The 20,278-nt window shown below is 36.9% G+C and overlaps 1 protein-coding gene across 1 annotated transcript in view; it reads right to left on the bottom strand.

Moving 5' to 3' along the window:
- Nucleotides 1-12,350, bottom strand: part of IP6K3 (inositol hexakisphosphate kinase 3) — a 29,735-nt gene extending 17,385 nt beyond the window's left edge. Inside the window, exons 1-2 of the mRNA XM_034414643.3 lie at nt 11,699-12,350; nt 939-1,337 (exon numbers count right to left, since the gene is read on the bottom strand). Of these exons, the coding sequence (XP_034270534.1) occupies nt 939-1,137 (199 nt within the window). The 5' untranslated portion in view covers nt 1,138-1,337; nt 11,699-12,350. The remainder of the gene's footprint in view (nt 1-938; nt 1,338-11,698) is intronic.
- Between the last annotated feature and the right edge of the window lie 7,928 nt (nt 12,351-20,278).

Below are 20,278 nucleotides of genomic sequence, written 5' to 3'. Positions count from 1 at the left end.
TTCATCTGAACCATTAAAGCAACATTAGCTGCATCCTGATGATAAGACACTGAAGTATTTTCCTCCATCTATTAATCCAACCTTACCAAAACTAATGAGAATCACCAGTATAAAACCTTATCTTAAAATAATTTCAGTGCAATTATTTCCTGGACAATTGGACAACACAATCCATGGTTATCATCTATCGTTTCAAACAACAAAGTAATTCACTCCCTCACTTTCAGCATCATTTAAAAGGGTCACTTTTCATCTCTAATTGGTAAGAGCACACAATAGGTTTGATTTTCCTTCTGTTTTCTTACTCTTTGCAAGCTTACTTATTTGAAAGGCAGATTATCTAAACATTGGCATGTGCCATCCTCCATCACATATTCAATTTTCTCTGCATACAACATATTTATATTTGCAGGTTCTTAGCCATAGTTCCACTGAAAGTTGGAACATGTTTTCAGATGTGAGGTATTCAAGGAACCAGGTGTTAGATAGAAATATGAAAAAATGATAAATGCTGTCTGGACGTCCATAATATTTGGTAACCAAGGCAGGACAACTTCTTCCAGTGAGGCTTTTATAGAGTAAGATCATCTTGCCTTACAGATACCAAGAAAGACACAACAATCACTTTCTTGCTCCTGTCTCAGATTTCATTCTTTCCTTTCACTAGTTGCTGACAACTGCCCTGTATATTTTTAATGGCTTTGAACAACATATCATTTCTCTGTGCGACAAGGTCTAGTAACTTCATTTCTTTCCTGGCAACTGGAGCAGAAGAGGTGGTATTTCTGATATATATATTTTTATAAGCATCGTTTGCTAAGCTCATGCCCTTAACCTCTTACTATTAACCTTGCAACATGGCCTGTGTTTTATTTATTCAGAATCTACCGGCCCTTATTTCCAAATATGTGCGTTCACAATTTGAATCTTAGTCCTACCTTTGTAACAAGGAGTGAACTGTTTCATTGCTGTTGGAAGAGCTTCATAGAACCATTGCTCTTGAGAGACAAGCGGCTTACAGACAGTGCAGTCATCATACTTCATCATGCTCATATGTCCTCCAACCTGGTGGATGAATGGTTCCAGCAGGATTCCTTTCCTGGTTTCCCCAATATCCAGATTATTCTGCACCACCATGATGTAATCAGAGACACTGGAGTCTTTTTCTGTCGGCTGTTGCTGAGTCTCAAATGGAGGAGCCACTGTCTAACTAGGATCAGAAGGTGTCTTGAGGTTTTTATGCCAGCAAATGAACTTGGCGATGAAGCATATATGCCCTTTGGCAGTTCAATAATCCTTCCAGAACTTTTCTGCGCCCCAAAGTATACATTCAACAGCTGAGGGGAAAAGAAAAAAAAGCAAATGGCATCATTCCTTCTCCTGTGACACATCCACTTATCCACTCCCTAGTGCACTTGTTACAGCATGTAGCATCTAGTACTCTGGCCCATAACTTTGCACATGTTAAATGGATGTATTGCTAACTTTGGGAAAAGGGTGAGGTATTTTCTGGGATTCCAGATCTGAAAGACTAAAATGGATTCTACTTAGATTGCATGGATAGCAGTGTCTGGGTAAAAAGATAAGGAAAGTTAAACCAGAACAGCTATCAGGCTAAAATTGCCTCTCTGACAGCAGCCTAATTGGACATCCCAACAGCCATCTAACACTAACTTATTAATAAGGGGTTCCTTCTTTCTTCTTGTTAAAGAGAATTCAGGTTGAGAAAAAAATACACGCTCAATTTGTTTATCCCAAAGCTGCTCCCAACTGGCTTTTCAACCTTCATTCATGGAGCCCTGGAGCAGAATGTTCCCTACCAAGAAGGTTATTAATATTGCTCTGTGAATAGTAGTCTCTGGGCTTTAACAATATAGTGTTAGTAAAAGGGATATTCCCCTTCCTTCAGGGAATCATTTTACCATTACACTATCCATCTTTCCAAAAGACACTTGAGATCAGAACATTCCCTACTTCAGCACTAGGACTTGGGGAGGGGGTTTCTTTCTTCCTATCCCTCCTGAAGTCACATCAGGACATTTTATTTTAATTTATTTATTATTTTGTTCAAATAAATTAATTATAAGTTTTGATGTGATTTCAGAAGAAAGGGAGAAAAAAAACCCTACAGTTGTACCTCCAGGTTAACAGATATAAAACTCCTTTAAAAAAAGATAGAGGCATGGGAGGTGGGTTTCAACCTCCCCTCACTTTGTACAGCTCACTTTACAAAAAAATCAGGATTCATCTTTTACCCTGTGGTGTTTATACCACAGATATTCATAACAGTTCTTCTATGACTGACAACCTATTCAGTTTTGGTAGAGTCCCTCTCTTTTGCACACATCACAACACAAAGACTGGGTTGACATTTCCTATCAGGTTATAATGTAGTTTTCTGGACTGTGGCTCACAGAGATGGTTGTGGCCTACTCAACAAACTAAACAAGATTTAGTGCAGTATGTGAACCAGTGGTGAAACCCAAATTTTTTTACTACTGGTTCTCTGGGCGTGGCTTGATGGGTGTGGCAGGGAAAGGATACTGCAAAATCCTCATTCCCTCCCCACTCCTGGGGGAAGGATATTGTAAAATCTCCATTCCCACCCCACTCAGGCTAGCCAGAGGTGGTATTTGCTGGTTCTCTGAACTACTCAAAATTTCCACTACCAGTTCTCCAAACTGTTCAAAATTTCCACTACTGGTTCTCCAGAACCTGTCAGAACCTGCTGGATTTCACCCCTGATGTGAACCCAGTTAAAGTTATGCAATAGGTCAGGGTGTCCTTAACATAAAGCTAGGGACATATGAAACAATATTGTATTGCTATCTTTTGAAGTACCTAAGGCATAGCCAGTAAAGACTGTGATCATACCATACATATATTGTGATTTTATGACAGAGGATAGGTAGATACTAGAGAGCAGGAGACATTGTAACATGGTGTGACCTGACTTATACTAAATTCTTGATAGAACTCTGAAGAAAATCAATAGAACCAGGTGGGACCATGGTACCTGCATCTTCATCTGACTCAAGGTCTGGAATAGCAGCAGTATGTCTTCTGTCTCCATATTATCACTTAATCCATTACAGTAGTCTGCAGGCTGTTTCCAAGCCTATTTATTGTTGTCCCCAGATTTAAGATTGTGACACTGAAATTTGACAGCAAACTGCTAAGCAACAACACTATGTCTCCTGCCAATTTTCAGTGGGAAACTCTTTACACAGAAAGTAGTTATTAGACTCAATAGGTTTATACACAGAGAAAGCTTTAAAAAACAAACAGGAACCAGCCCCTTCGTATCTCTGCTCTTTCCAGTAATGTTATTATGTCACTACCCTGCCTGCATATCTTTTGGCTACCAAAATAATAAAAAATGCAAAATAAGACTTAGAAGAACATGGCAAAGAGGATTAAGAAAAAGATCTCCAGGTCGTTTGGAATAGAAAATTGGTTAGAATGATAGTTGGATAATAGGAGCATTATAGGAACACTAAAGGGAGATAAGAGTAATAGCAGAGAAACTGAATGGAATTCTTTATTTCTTTCTTCTCTGTGAAAAATGTAGAACAGATTCCTGTGCTTCAGCTGGGGAAACCTGGACAATGGATACTAATAGTCATAATAAGAGATATGTTATAAATCAAATAGATAAGCTAAAGATAGATCAATCCCAGAACCAGACAGCCCTCAAGCCCTCTTAAAGAACTTGAATATGAAATTGTTGAATTTTTCATAAAAATACTCAACTTCTCTTCAACATCAGAATCTGTTACCAAGGTCTGAAACAGTCATTGTGACCTAAGTTTTTGAAAAGAGATTTATGGGTGGTAAGGGAAACCAGTTATGCTAACATCTGTTTTGTGGAAAGTATTTTAAAGTATTATTAAAGAGAAAATAACCAACATAGAAAAATAAGCCTTTCCAAAAAGAAACCAATAATTTCTGCAAAAGAAAATCTAGTTTCACTTATTTTCTAGACCTTTTTTGAGGGCATCAACAAGCATGTAGGCGAGGTGTTATTGTACACCTAGATTTTAAAAAACCATTTGACAAAATTCCTCAGCTAACTCAGTTGTCATAGAATAGAAGGACAAATGCTTTCATGGCTTGGCATTTGAATTTTAAAAAAAGGAAATGAGAATGGGAATAAACAGGTAACACTGGTGAGATGTACAGACAGTAGTGGAACTGGTGTTTTTAAGGTTGTATATAATTTGTGAAGAGCTTCGAAAGGGGTCAAGCTTGGTGATTGAGCATGAAAATGGCAAATGCAATTCGGGGTAAAATAGAGTAAAGTATGGGACAAAAAGCCTCCAAACTCCATATATGGTATATGCTAATGGAAACTGAACTGGCACCACTTAACCAGGAAAAGAACTTTGCAGTCAGGATGGACAGCATAATTGAAAATGTCAGCCCATATGCAGCTGCTGTAAAAAAGGTAAACTCCATGCTTGGAATCTTTGGAAGGGAAGTGGAAACAGAATTGCCAATATAATACTGTTCTTAAATAACACTGAAGTGAGATCATGCTTGGAGTATTGTGTATCAGACCTATGGGACGCTATGTTTTCAATTTGGAAGACAAGATAAACATCATACAAATATTAGGGAAAAAATGTGATTTTATCTAGCAGACAACAAGAATGTATGAAGTGGATTCTGGATGCGTGCTGCAGGATGGTTTTTACATACAGGATTTAAATAGTATTGTTGCAAATGTGTTATGTTAAATTTTAAAGCACAAATTAGAAGTTTAGTTAAGGAACCTAATCAAGGCAAGTGATTTTCAAGAAAATGTGCCATTTAAACTTTTCAAATGGTCACCTGAACACTGGGGCAAATCTCCTGCAACTAAGAACATGCAGCAATAGGTATTAAAACACCCTCTGCTAGCAACAGTAAAGGAGACAGGAGTCCCGTTTTAACATTTGGATCTTCTAATGTTGCTGTTGTACAAAATTTCTTGTTTTTCATTCCTGTTCTCATAGAGACTAAAGATAGACTAGAAAACACAATTACAAAACTAAAATCATATGCAAAGTTTTACTCAATACTATTAAATGGTAGCACTTCATTTGGCCATAGGTTGAAACAAAGTAAGTGACTTAACTACCTGTATATATATTTTCTATATGGTAAGGGTGTTAAGCTTACAACTTTTTTAAAGCATGTATATGACTAGAAATTGTAGGAAGCTATTGAACCTGTTTTTGTCCAATGTATGATTTTCTACAGGCAATAGGACTTATTTGTTTGTTTGTTTGTTTAATTTTTATGCCACCCATCTCCCTTACAAGATGACGCTTTAGTTTTGCTAATAAATTCAAAGAAATGATTATAGTTTGTTTTCAGGCAAGGAAAATCAGTAGTATCCTTTCACAACCTATGTAAACTGCCCATATTGAATGTATTAAGGAAATCCTCTTTGGAACAAGACTGCCCACTGCATAATTGGTCTGTGGAGGATACGCTAAAGGCTGGAATCCAAGAGATCCTGAGTTCTAGTCCTGCCTAAGCATGAAAGCCAACTGGGCCAGTCACTCTCTCTCAGCTCAACTCACTCACAGGGTTGTTGTTTTGGGGGAAATAGAAGGAGGAAGGATTATTATGTATGTTTGCTGCCTTGATTTATAAAAATAATGAACGTGGATATAAATAAATGCATAAACAAACAAACAAACACGATACTAGCACTCATTATTGTGAGGTGGTTAATTTTAACAGAAACATTGCAAAGAAACTGTGCCAGTTTAGAATGAAACAAGATTGACAGTCAGCCTCGGCTACTCCCTGACCATTACATTCAATAGCAAATTGAAAATAAAATTGGAAATAAAAAAAAAAAATAGCAAAAGCAGAATTATCACACAGGAAACTGCAAAGTAATTTTATCTGACTTAGGGGTTAGATGTAATTACCATTATAGTCAGATTTTTAGAATATGCTATTCCCAAGAGTAACTTTAACAAGACTTTTACGCATTCGCGTTTCTTTCCCCAAAGCTCCAATTTTCAAGATCACACAGGGTAACACTGAAAAAAGGGAACCAACCTCTGAGTCCAAAGATCTAAAAATAGTTGACTGGTGCAATCTGCTTACTTTTCCCTTTGTGCATTTCAGTTTCCCATTACAGCCACAGAGTTATATATATGCGTAAGTCTCCCTGTTGATTTATACCTGCATTACTTAATGTCTGATCAACAGCTGCTTGTAGATATGGGAGGAAAATTGCTTAATTTTAGTAGACTCTTTACTATTTCCATGTGGCTATTTCATGCATGATGACTAGAACTGTATTATTCTTCAGTGTATTTCTAAATCTGCTTTTGCTCCTCTTCTCTCATCTAAAAGAAAAACTATCTTTGGTGACAAGAGCATTGCAAATGAAAAGCTCCATTCTCTGCAAGGAACCACGTTTCAGCCCCGATGCCATAAATTCTTGTTTGCACAAACCCCGAGCCCTTTTAATCTTGCATTTCCTTTCCTGAAAGAATATGATGTTCATAAACTTTATAGCTAGTCCCAGCATCCCTCATGTACATGAAGCAAAGAAAGATACCATTTGTTTCCCTGAAAGATTTATATGACTGCTTTGCAAAGCTGGAAGATTGCAGAAAAGATGGGAGTCACATTTTCCTGGATTGATTGGCCACTAAAATGCTCTGTTTCTTGCCAAGACTTCTGGAATAATGGGGGTGAGATGAGGTGTCTATGGATGCACTACAGATAGTCCTTGATGTATGAGCATAATTGAGCCTGGGATTACAGTCAGAAGTCATTGCAGTCATAAACTGAAACATGGCTGGATCTGATTTTTTGCGACAATTGGTAAGTGCCATGGCCGTTAAGTGACAGTGGTTGTTAAGTGAACCCCACAGTCATTAAACAACTCAATTTTCCCCATTAGGCATATTTTGTCAGAAACCGTAAGAAACTGACAAAAAAAATTGTAAATCGCAGTCACATGACCAAGGGAGACTGCAAATGTAAATGTGGGCTAGTTGCAAAGTCCCTAAAATACAATTTCATGACTTTGAGGGGTGGGCCTGGCTGTTATACTTTGAATCTGGGTTGAAGTAGCCTTGGAATGGACCATGGTAACTCCGAATGGTCGCTAAACCACCAGTAGCATGTTTATAGCTATCTTTTGTTATTTTCTTTTAATTATGTTTTTTTAAATAAAAGATATGTCATAACTTTTTAAACTATGGATTCTGGAATAATAATATACATCAGAAAGATTTAATCAAAATACATATTTGGTCAAGCCTAAGCAGAAGATAAACTACTTCGGCTGTATTTAAAAAGCCTTGGTGGCGCAGTGGTTAGAATGAAGTATTGCAAGCTAATTCTGCTGACTGCCAGCAGTTTGATTCTCACCGGCTCAAGGTTGACTCAGCCCTCCATCCTTCCGAGGTCAGTAAAACAAGGACCCAGATTGTTGGGGGCAATATGCTGATTCTCTAAACTGCTTAGTGAGGGTCATAAAGCACAGTGAGCGGTATATAAATCTAAGTGCTATTATTAGTGCTAGTGTTATTTGAAAGCTAAACGGACTCACATTTGGATAGCACTTGAAATGGAGACCGGAAGGAAATCCCAGAGTAATAAGTTAGATGGAAAAATAAAAAAAAACAACAAAAACAAATTCTTGAAGAAGGCTATAGCTAATCAGTTAGATTGCAAAAAAGTTTGAAATGGAATATGAGAATGACAGAAGAGAGGGGTGGGGGAAAAAGAGATGCTTCATAGGGAACAATCAGATAAAAGGGGGAGGGAGAAACCAGAAGCGTCGTGGCGAGACCGGCTGGAAAAATAGCGGGCTCCGACGAGCTCTGCGAAAATCCAGCTGGACAAACCTCTGTCGGAGGGTCTTCAGACTTGAACCATCCTATAGGGACGGTGAAGAAGGAGAGATGCCTTTGTCAACCAAGAGGAACAGGCAAGTTCCTCGAAAGGTCGGAGGCTGCACTTCGAACCGGCGGTGGGAGTGGCAGCCATTGAAAATGACCGCTCTAAAGCTGGGGCAACCAGACTAAGTTTTTTGTTCAGGAGCGGTGTCTGAACAGAGTGCTGGTACCAGGTGAGTGATTGGCCAACTCACAGGTAAAAAAGAAAAATTTTAATAACTTTAAAAGGTGTCCCGGAGCAGAAATGAGCAGCTAATTGGCACTTGGGAAAGTTAATGGAGGGAGAAGAACAAAGAGGAGATTAAAATACCAAAGCCCAAGAAAGAAAATTTCACAACGGGATTTAAAATTGGATTTGAAGAAATTAAAAATAATAAAAGAAAAAGAAACCCAAGGAAAAGTACTTTTTATGTGGATTCAAAATATTTTTGACAGCTTTGAGACTTAGTTGCTCTGAGAATATTGTGGATTTGAGAGAGACATCTGCTGGTGGAAAGAGAGAACTGCAATCTTGGTTGGAAGAGAAGAGAAAATAACAGCTGTGACCTTGACTAATAAAAGATAATTCAAAAAGTGAGAACTTTTAAGGAGTATATGTTTTTTCTGAACTGCTTGGTTTCGACTTTCAACGGTTGTGGAAGATAATAAAGGTTTAACTTGGAGTGGATTGAATAAATGCTGGAATTGGATACTATTTGGAATTATAAAAAGACTATATGGACTTTAAAATTTTAATTAAATATAAATCAAAAGTTTTAATTTTTTAAAATTGACAATATGGAGTTTTGGATGTGTGAGGAATTAATTGAGATGTTTAAAAACATGTGTAAATCACTAAAGGATAATAAAAAGTCAGAAATTTTGCTGGAACACATAGAACAAGAAAAAGAGAGCATAAACGAGGAGCAAGAAAATAATATTGAAGGAAAAGGAATTGAATGCAAAAAGCAGTTAGATGATTTCAGTGGGATTAACAGTGGTAAAAAAAGAGTGGATGGAGGGAATATCGCCCCAAAAGAATCAATCAAAGGGAAAAGAAGGAAAGAGTGGAAAGAGATTAGGAGAAAGCTTGGGGAGAATTACTTGAGTAATATATCTAAAAGTGAGAAAAAGGATTCAGGAGAAAAGATATAATAAATACAAAAAGAAAAAAAAAGAAGAAGAAGTTAAAAGAATGAGATAAAAGGAGGAAATTATTAAGAAGTGGAATTTTGGAGAGACCAAGAGAAAATGGTTAAAGAGGTGAAGAATAGTGGAAAGCAGGAAGGGAAGTAAGATATATATTAGTAGATTTAAGGGAACTGTATTAATATTATTAATTGTGGGTCAAATAAGTTAAATGGTTTTAATGTTAGAAGTGAATATGATGATGTTTATTGCTTATAGCAAAACAGAATAGCAGATGAAATATGAAATGGCAATGGGGTTTAATTATGAAGACAAGTTAAATTAAGAGACAAAATTGAAATGTTAAAAAGTGGGATGGTGATTTTGAAAAATATATACTGTAAATGAAGAAATAAGATAATTAATTGATGTTATTGTAAGAAATTAAGAATTAAGGGCAGACAGTGATACTGTTTATGTATTAAGAAGAGATTAAGATAAAATGTGGATGGTTAATTAAGTTAAAGGCTTTCAATGTAAAAATTGAATATGATGATATATACTGTGTATATAAAAAGTGGGATGGGGATTTTGAGAAATATATTTTGCAAATGGAGAAATAAGATAATTGATGTTATTGTAAGAAATTAGGAATTAAAGGGCAGATAGTGATACTGTTTATGTATTATGTATTAAGAAGATATTAAGATAAGATAAAGAAATATGGAAAAAGAATATTATGGCCAAAATTGGAAATATGTAAAATGTACTTGGGGAAAAAAAAGAGAGATGAAATAACAAGATATGGTGAAAAATGATGAATTTGTGATGAAGAATTATATAAAAGGGATGAATTTGGAAAAAGCAGAAAAATTGGAATAGATTACAAAAAATAAGATAAATAAGATGTGATCCAGTCAACACTCTGTTCATAAAATATGTATGATGAAAGAAAAAAATTTAATAAAACTTGTTTACAAAAAAAAAAAGATAAAAGGGGGAGGAGTCTGGAACTGAGTAATGGCAGAGAAGACTTTAAAAAGGTTCCACCCTAATTAAACAGGCAGTAAAAACAGTTGGAGGGAGATTTGTATTTTAAGACTTGCAAGATTCTGTTAATATAATCTTATAATAAAGTGGAATTAGTTCACATTGTTATGTTTCCTGTCTGGTCTACTTGGGAGCTTGATAAAGCTATATGGATGAGTCTAATGTAGTCATCAGGTATGAAGCTTGACTCAAAGGAGACATTTGATAAGGTGGCTCTAAATCATATTTCCCTGTCAATATTTGTCTAAATTGTTTTTCAGCCAGGTAAAAGTGCTTGGCATTTAATATTTTCCTTGCAGTGTAGATTTGGGCTATTTTTTTCCAAAACAAATCTACAGTACCTGAATCAAAGAATATTCTGCGAATCTGCTTCTGATTCAGAAACACATATGCAGTAATTGTCTTCAACTCTGAGAGATTGAGCACATGGAGCACCAGAATAAACGAGAAGATGATCTGTTGTTATGTAAGAGATGGAAAGGAAGAAGGGAAGCCTTTCCAGGAGCAAATTAGAACTTTGAATGTCATGATAATTTTCAAAATGAAAAAAATAAAATAAAGAGATACTTCTTTCTACTGCTCAAAGCTTAGACATACATCCCTTTGAAGATGAACCCATAGGTAGGACCAGTGTTCATTTTCAAATACTGTAAGCATGCTTAAAAGTTTATTTATTTCTTAAGCTTTTTACAGTTCAACTCCTGAAATCTCTCTGTGGTTTACCTTTGTAGCCATATTTTAATTTCTGATGATTTTGTCAAAGCAGAGAAGAAAAGTGAAGAAACTACATGTTTGCAACGGGTATCTGCCATTCATTCGCCTCTAACCACTTGTCTGCCTGAAATATTTTAGTAGGACTATGAGACTAATGTATACTCTTCTTGGTAATTGCTTCAGATTTATATTTGGCTGGCCACTGGGAGCTTTTTCCTGTAATGTATCAAACCTCAGTTGATTTAAAAGGCTATTGCTATTTCACTAGGTTCATCAAAAAGCATTTAAAAGTGATGTACGAAACCTTTCCAAAATGACATCACTCCAGAAAGGTTAGTGTTTTAATGGAATAAGCTGACTACTGACTATATAATAATAATCCATTTCTTCTCTATGCTTACAGCAACAGTCAGGTCAGGATCTGGAAAGGAAAAAGTCTACAGGAAGCACTGAGGTTTGTCCTTACCCAAAGCAGTTCTTCTGCAGTCTCTCAGGCTTTTCAATCATATCCTTCCAGATGTGCTGGACTTCAGTTACCTTAATTACTATTTCTAGCCAGTTGAATCAGCTTTGAGAGCTCAAGTTTTGAAAGTCAGCTCTTTGGGGAAAATTGATTTAGGGAATCTTAAAGGCTAGCTAGTTACCTTAATTAGTTTGCAATAGAAATTTTACAGTTTACACAGCTTTCTCTAGAGAGAATTTATTGTTCAAGTTTCAGGATTAATATTGCCCCTTATCATCCTTACTAACCTTGCTTCTTCCTGATCCAAATGGACAAGGTATATGCCACTTTAAATATCAGCTCTAACAGACCAGGGTTTTAGAATCACATGGAGAGTTTTACTTAGAGGGTTTTTTTAAAAAAAAAACATGAATACAGTCTAATCCCATTAAAAACAATTACTTACCTAACTGCTCCTTTCTTTGTTGATAGTCATTACATTCATAGCCACAGTAGTTTGTGAGTATCCCACAATCAGCAGGAGTGTGAATCTGTTGGGTTGCTTTGCACTCCTGCAGTCCTGCTAGGATGTGTAGCCTTAGTGTGGAGCTGGGAGTAAGAGAGTTGGACTGTGGACCATCATCTGACCTTCTTAAGACATTCGTGGCAGGCATGTGTTATGTCCAGCCAACAGCTGATGCAATTGGACTACATGGGGTTAAATGGAGACACTAGGAAAGAGAAAAACATGACATTGAAGGAAACAAAGGTGTGACTATGAGCTGCCTCATCCATTTTACTTTCTCTACGCAAACCAAAGGTTCATTGAATCAGTGTATGAGAATCCTGCGACAATCACTTGCCTTGGAGCACGTTTCAATATTTTTCACAGCAAGTAGCAGTACCACATTCACTGCTTTTGAAATTGTTTAAGCATGATCAGACTTGGTTAGTATTGGAAGGGAGATCATTAGGAAATTAACTGTAGTTTATATTGGGAAATAAAGAAACAAAAACAAACAGAAGAAAAAAAAATACAGAAAAAAACCACAATGGCAATTCGCTTCTGTATTGTTATCAAGAAAACAACACAAATGCATCCACCTAGCAATCAGGAGGCTTCTCCCCAGCATTTGTTTCTTATTTTTATGATCCTCAAAATGGGATTAGATTACGTCTGCAATCCAGACTTCTTTGGATGCCATTTCCATTTTCTTTTGAAGCTGAATGTAATGCAAAAAGGGGCTGGAAAAATAGACGATGAAAATATCTAATTTTTTTCTTGTCAGCTTCCTGATTTTGTTCATAAGCCCAAGGGTTCCCCTCCTCCTTTAACTTTTTATGCCCCCATCCTCCAGTTTTGGCTTTTTGTTTGAAAAGCTCTCTTGCTTCTCCTTTTGAGAGAAAAACTCAAGGTTGTACATATTGCAGTATTAGGTCTGCTTTATGTGGACAAAAAGAGAATTGATAATATATTGGATTTTAATTAATTTACCTCAAATATTCAGTGAAAACCAATTTGGGAACAAAGCTGGTCTGCCTCATCTAATTAGCTTGAGAAAAATTAGATGCTCCTATAAGCTTCCTTTAGGAGTTGCTATAAGACAAACTATAAATGTAGGAGGGGAGATTTGTGAATAAGAGCAGCTATAATTAAAACACTAATTCGAAACTGCTGGGAGAAAAGAGAGATTGGACCAAGATTGTAGTTGTCAATGTGTATGTGTGTGTGTGTGTGTGTGTCTTTCCAATAACTTCTGAGACTGCAACTATCCACGGTTAAATGTACAGATATAATTTGAGTACTGATATATTTTATCCTCTAAAGCAAATAGTAGCTTCCAGAAAATATTTTTAATTAAGGGGATTGTAAAGGGGGAAAATTCCCTCAGGGCTAACTTCCCGCTGCCAAGGTTACTATGAATACTTTTAAAAAGAAGGGGGAGGGGAAAAATTTATTCATAGAACCCACTTTGGGAGCCAGACAAATGTTCAAAGTGTTCAGTCTCAGATCATGCCAAATGCACAGGAGTGACAAGGCTCTATGAAATGCTGAGAGGTACAGGACAAATTAGCTGAGACCGAAGAAAAGTGAGATGAAATAATCCAGAGAGAGGCAGCAAGAACAACCAATACTCTTAGTAATGCAATATCATTTTTTATCTAGGATATGTTCCTAAATTAGGCATTCTTCCAAAGGGCATAAAAAGCAAGAAAAAATGTGTTTGTGAAAGAGGACACCACCAACTGGAGAGAAGGACAGAATTCACCACTTGGACATGGACATGAATGTACAGAATGTTCTTAGAAGTCAAGCATTACTGCAAAATTATGAGGCTGTTTCAAAATTCAAGCTTGTGATGGATCCTGAAAAATGGAATCTGATTGGAATTAGGAAGCTGCTGCCAGAATGGGACAACTCACTGCAGCCAACTTGCCATGGTCAACTTACCACAGCCAACTTGCCATGGACAACTGCACCATGGAACAGCTTGCACAGGACAATTTAACAATTTAATTTAATTATTTAAAATAAATAAAAATTTATCTTACTTTTTGTCATTCACATTTCATTTTTCTCTCTCCTTTTGCATCCTTTCTTTAATGATTCTATTCCACCATTTGTTTGATATTAGTGTAACTCTTGCCTTGCAGTAAATTGTCCTGCGGTGAATTGGTTGCAGCAAATTGGCTGTGGCAAGTTGGCCATGGTGATTTGGCTGGGGCGAGTCGGCCAGAGTGAACTCTCATAGACCCACACCTGCAAGACAGCCGGCCAAAGCAAAACAAGGTTCTTAAATATCACTTGACCAGCTCAGATCATAACACCATATACAAACCACAAACTCTTGCAGGTCAGACTGGCCATTATTGATACATCCTCTTCCATCATTGTTGCAGATAAACATAACTCTGAAGAACATTCTGTGCATTCTATATAAATTCTAACTGGCTGGAAGTCGTAAATCTTGTTCCCACTTCTTTTTCACTGGCATATGTACTGTTGATCATGTTTCTTCAAGTTGGTGCCTTCCAATTTTATTGAACTATACAAGCTGAGGTGGCAACTGCATTTCTACTTGCTCAGTAATAATATAACTTTATATTATTATAAACTTTAATAATAATATAACAATGTTGAGAGACTCTATTTACCAAGCAGTATAGGTGGGCATGGGATGTTGCAAGTATCCCAAAAAGTTGAAAAAGAAAAATGGGGATTGGAAGAATATTTGAAGAACAGTGAAGAAAATGCATTGAAGCTAGTACACCATGAAGGCTCGAGTACCAAAAAGACTAAACTTGCCTATAAGAAAGATGAAACGAAAAATACAAAAGAAGCATGGCAAGGCAAAATATTACATGGCCAATGGATAAAACCACTAGCAAGGAAAGCAGCTAACAACAAAACCTGGAAATGGCCAAGAGCAGTTGAAGTTGAAGAAAGAGATAGGAAGGTTAATTCTGGCTGCACAAACCAAGCTTTAAGAACAAATGCATATAAATCCAGATCTGAAAAGACAGCAATAGATAGTAAATGCCATCTCTGTAAAGAAATTGAAGAAACAGTGAACCATCTTGTTACAGATTGACTACAAACAACGGCATAACAAGGTAGCAATAACGGTGCACTGGAATATCAGTAACAAATACCATTTGCTTGCAAGCAAGAACTGGTGGGACCACAAAACAAAGTGATAAAAAATAAAGAAGCTAAAGTACTCTGGGACTTTATAATTCAAACAGAGAAGCATCTGCCATACAACCTCCCAGATTTAACAACTGTTGATAAGAAAGACAAAAAAGTCTAGATAGTGGACTCCAGTCTCTTGGAGACAGCAAAAGAGAAAGAACTGGTGAAAATGACAAAATACAAAGATCTGCAAGTCTTTGAAGTAGAACGAGTCTGGCAAATGAAAGCAATATAGTACCGATAATAATAGACTCCTTGGGTCCAATCCCAAAACATCGGGAGCGACCAGGGCCTGATTTTCCTATAGGCCAACTAGGCTTCAGCCTAGGGCCTCAAGATCAAGAGGGGCCTACATTCAAGTTGTTAGCAAAATTAAAATTACACTTTCACTATAGGTGAAAGGGCCTCATAAGTGGAATAGCCTAGGGCCTCTTTTCATCTAAATCCGGCCCTGGGAGCGACGCTATTATCATTGGCAAAATCACCATCAGTCAGGTCGAAAGACAGCTTTGCTTGGAACATTTGACATCCTGCGATAATACCTTTAATATTGTTAAACAACAACATTTACCTATCCCAATTCCTTTAGAAGGCCTTGATAGGTGGACAAAAATGCCAAATCCAGTCTGCAGATCTGTCTGACTGCGTGACCAACAATAATAATGTTATAGATGTCTGATAGATGCTGGGTGACTTACACAATCCAAAGTAAATAAGCAAGCAATACAGTTAAAGATATACACATTTTAAAGGTTTCACTGAATTACCCACAGATTTAGTTAGACTCTTCAATGCTGGCAGAGCAAACAAATACATAAATACAATTAAAAGCATACAAATTTTAAACTTACACTGAATTACTCATGGGGTTTAGGTTTTGCAATACTACAGTAGTACAGTATGCTGTCTAATAATGTTAATAAGTGCAGGAACATGACTGCATATACTTCCTGTTGGTGGGATATAAGCAAGGGTGTGTTGTCTTGCAAAGTCTCCAAAGTAGAAATCTTAATTTACATAGAATAGTGTAAGCATGCTTGTGATGAAGCTGGACTTTAGCTGTGTTTGGGCTAAATGGCCAACCTCACTGGTAATGTTATCAAGGAATGCTGTATATAGAATGGGAATGACCAAGGTGTGACCAGGTTTGTTTTTTCTCTTATTAAAAAGCATTATATAAAAAAATTAATAAAGTTATAACAGATTGCAGAGAGAAATTATGTGGGGCCATCTGTTGATAAACATTATATATGGAAGAATGCAACTAAGAGTGTAAGAGAAGGAAAGGGTGAAGAATAAATAAACGAACATGCAAGTGGAAATAGATATGTAGATTTAATTATGAACGAAAGGGCTACAATGTATATCTGCATTATGAATAAATATCACCTACATGTTGGGAATGCATATGAGAGTAAGGATTCAGAGATTTATAATAATTGAATGTTGACATTCCACTGTATCATGATGATTGAAGAAACAGAAATGAGCTTTAGGAAAAAATGTGCAGAATTCTGAATGAATTTGTAATCTGCGATGTTATATGAAGGGAAAGAGGATGAGAAAGTACATAACTTGAGGGCCCAGGAATGAAGTAAAATGATGATTGATTAGTTAGTTTCATCGTAGAAAAAATATATTTTTATTTGAAATAGAGTATATGGTTTAAGGATAAGTCTGTTCATGCATATATATGATAAAAGAATGAATATATATCTAAAAGTACAATTTGTTTATGGGTAGTGGAAAATATCGAAGACTGAGAATTTTCAAACTGCTTTTGTAACATGATATCCAGGTGGGATTCTGCCTATTGCTGTTATTTTTTTCTGGATTTTGGCTGAGAGATTTTTATTTATTAATTTTTATCTGTATTTATTGGGGACATTATAATATTTGTTTGCTGCTGGCAATTTATGGCTGGCTACGTGTTGAATAAATTAATCTAATGAATAAATCAGCTAGATAAAAGATGATGAAATATTCTGAATCTGGGACAGATAATAGTTTGATAGTGTTAAAAATGCATCTTAGGGGAAAATGGGCAAAAGGGAAGGAAATGAAACAAAAGGAAAGAATTGAAAGAAACCAGAGTGAAAGTAGAATGATTACAGGAAGAGGACCTGTGAGACCTACAAGATGTATTAGAAGATAGATTAATTTCCTGATTGTATGAATGGAAAATGAATATAAGAAAAGGAGAGGTGGAAGCTCTCAGGACAATACCTTACAGATCTTTAGCAGTTTGTGAAGTCATGCAAATGGAACATATGAAAAAAATGCTTCATATATCATAGCTAATCATTAGCACTTCCCAGTGATTTATGTGGAAGAATATAGTAGCAAAGCAAATTTTGCGATATGAAAAATGATGATTTTTAAGGAAGAAGAATGTGTGTTGATATATGATCAATTCTAAAAGACCCAGAAAAGCATTATTTTTAAGTACTATGCTTTGTTCATTCACTGGGTAAATTAATCAAACTTCTGGTGGTTTTTCACTTTGAATAACCTAAAGACCACCCCTCCCAGCTCAGTATCATTGCTGATCTGACTCTTCAGCCCTTGCTTCTAATGTCTGCTCCGTGGATTACTGTTTAAAAATGCAATTCAAAAGTTATTCAACTATATTAGTCTGCTTTTTGGCTACAGCAGAGCTAGATTAGAGAGTGAAAGTAGGATACTCACTTTGTTTAAGTGAGTAAAGATTCAACGTTATGTTACTAGGAAAGTCAAGCAATGGAAAATTTGCATTCTGATCTTAACTCCACCCCCCCCCCGACCTGGAGAAACTCTCTTGAGTTCCCTTAAGAGACATCTGGGAGATTCACAGGACTATAAACATCTGTCTGTCTGTCTGTCTGTCTATCATCTATCTATCTATCTATCTATCTATCTATCTATCTATCTATCTATCTATCTATCTATCTATCTATCATCATCATCATCTTCTATCATTTATTTAGTATACGGCATCTATAGAGGTCATGCAATCACTGATATGCAATCTCTCTATAAAAGGGTTTAATAACCTTATTCATCTTAACCCTTGGTATACAGTAGATTATAGCTACTAGTTGGTAATTTGTTGACATAACATCTAGTTTTGGGTTGTGCGTGGAGTGATAGTCTACCCAGAATCTCCAGACTACTGGTCTAGAATGCTTCCCTTTTTCTCTGCTTAAAATTGTTTACAGATAGGAAATTAGCATGTCAGTTAAAAACTCTACAGGAGCTCTTTGCCTGGTGCAGTCTGATCCGTTATTTCCAAATACAGTATCAGAAACATAACCATTGCACAGATCTGCCAATAGGAAGTGAATACAGCCATATCCCAAAAAGGTATTTGCTGCTCTCTGCAAATCCTGGCTCCTTAAGATACCCACAACATGTGCAATTCACAGCAACATACACATGAACATAACACAGCATCAGCCAGTAGCATCTAATACAGCTTTTTCTGAACTATCCACCATAGCATTGGCCAAGAATTCTGAAATTGGTGGTAGACAGGAATGATGCTCAATTTGGAGAAAACTGAATTAGGGACGAATGGTATGCTAGTTTACTGCAAATTGCTGGGTAGGCATAGGCAAGACAAAGTTCCTGTATTGAACATATCAGGCAGTTATGGTGGTACTTGATATAAATGAAGATAGCCAACCAAAGCTTTAGACTTCAGGGATAAAGTTATCTAAAGAAACATCACAGCAGTATGGCCTCAACATCATATGCTGAAAACAGTAACACGGCTTCAGCATTTCATTGTTATACTTCACCAGTCCAAGGGTTCTTTTATTGATTGATCTAGTGGTGAAATCCAATTTTTTTTACTACCGGTTCTGTGGGCGTGGCTTGGTGGGCATGCCGTGGCTTGGTGGCATGGCAGGGGAAGGATACTGCAAAATTTCCATTCCCACCCCACTCCAGGGGAAGGACACTGCAAAATCCCCATTCTCACCCCACTCTGGGGCCAGCCAGAGGTGGCATTTGCCAGTTCTCCAAACTACTCAAAATTTCTGCTACTGGTTCTCCAGAACCTGTCAGAACCTGCTGGGTTTCAGCCCTGGATTGATCCCAAATGTATATGTGTGTGTTTATGTGTGTGTATTGCAAAAGCAGTTTATTACCACAGATGGATTTTTAAAAAAAATTGATGTAGCCCCTTAACCATACAATAATGCTTCCCAATCAGGGAAAGTTAGTCTGAACGGGCTGCAGTGTTTTTCCAAATGATTTCATCTCTTTTTATAACTTGGCGAGCAGAAGAGGGAATTGAGATTCCAGACTATACTTTGTGTTATGAAATGTGGAACCATAGAAAGGTTATCTCAATACCTTCCAGCAATGTTTTTCTGACCTCTTCCCCTTTAGTGCTCCCTCTCTCTCTCTTTCATCAGCACTTGCAGGATGTGCAAAACTGGACTCCTTGGATGGCAACTATTTGAAGCAACTTCTTGTCAAGGAGCACTTGGTGAGACAACCCAAATGATTTAAAGTAGCCCTTCTCAACCTGAACAACCTCTGGAAGTTTATGTTTCTGATCTCAGAATTCCATAGCCAGTGTGACAATTGCAATCAGATGCAATAAACTTTTGGGACTCCTTTGTGCTTATATGGCTTTATGCTCTGAATAAAGAATATAGATGTTTTCTTATAAAATCAATTTTTCCATAATTAGTGTATTTATATGAATAATACGTTGTTCAGTAATGATTTGTGTGATAGAACGAATATGCAGTCTGCCAATTGATTCAATGCATCTTGTATCTTTCTGTTGTCCCTTAAACTTGGCTTCCTAATCTTGAAGCAGCTATAGATTGAACGCAGTAGAGGGTTCATTCTATATTTCTACATATTGTCATCTGTCCACAATAATATGTGTGTGTGTGTGTGTGTCTTTGGTTATTCAGGTTTTCTCCCGCGTAAAATTGGAAGTGTCTTGGCGACGTTTTGACGAAGTCTCATTCATCATTTTCAGGCTGGTGTTTTCGGCTTCGTGCTTCTAGGAGCAATGTGTGATCGCAGCTGTTTCTTTCTTTTAACTGCCAGTGGGGGGTGTGAACTGATTGGATGGGAGCTTGGCTGTGTTCTGATTGGGTGGAGGTGTGTTCTGATTGGTTGGGGGCTTGGCTGTGCTCTGATTGGCTGGAGGTGTGTTCTGTTTGGGTGGGGGCTTGGTTGTGCTCAGGTTAGTCTGAGTTGCAGGGGGATTTGAGCTGGTGAGCTCTGTTGCTGTTGTTTGGCTTCACATTTGTGGTCGTGCCACATCTTCATGGTGTGTGTCAGTTTGCTTCATGTATGGATAGGAGGGGTTTAAAGTGGCTAATGATGCAGCTATGTTCTGGCTTC

Source organism: Pantherophis guttatus, chromosome 3, assembly GCF_059756535.1.
Source record: "Pantherophis guttatus breed Tessera chromosome 3, ASM5975653v1, whole genome shotgun sequence".
In the NCBI taxonomy this organism is placed as follows: Eukaryota; Metazoa; Chordata; class Lepidosauria; order Squamata; family Colubridae; genus Pantherophis; species Pantherophis guttatus.
Note: the sequence above shows the minus strand (reverse complement) of the source record. Positions and strands in the feature narration are given on the sequence as shown.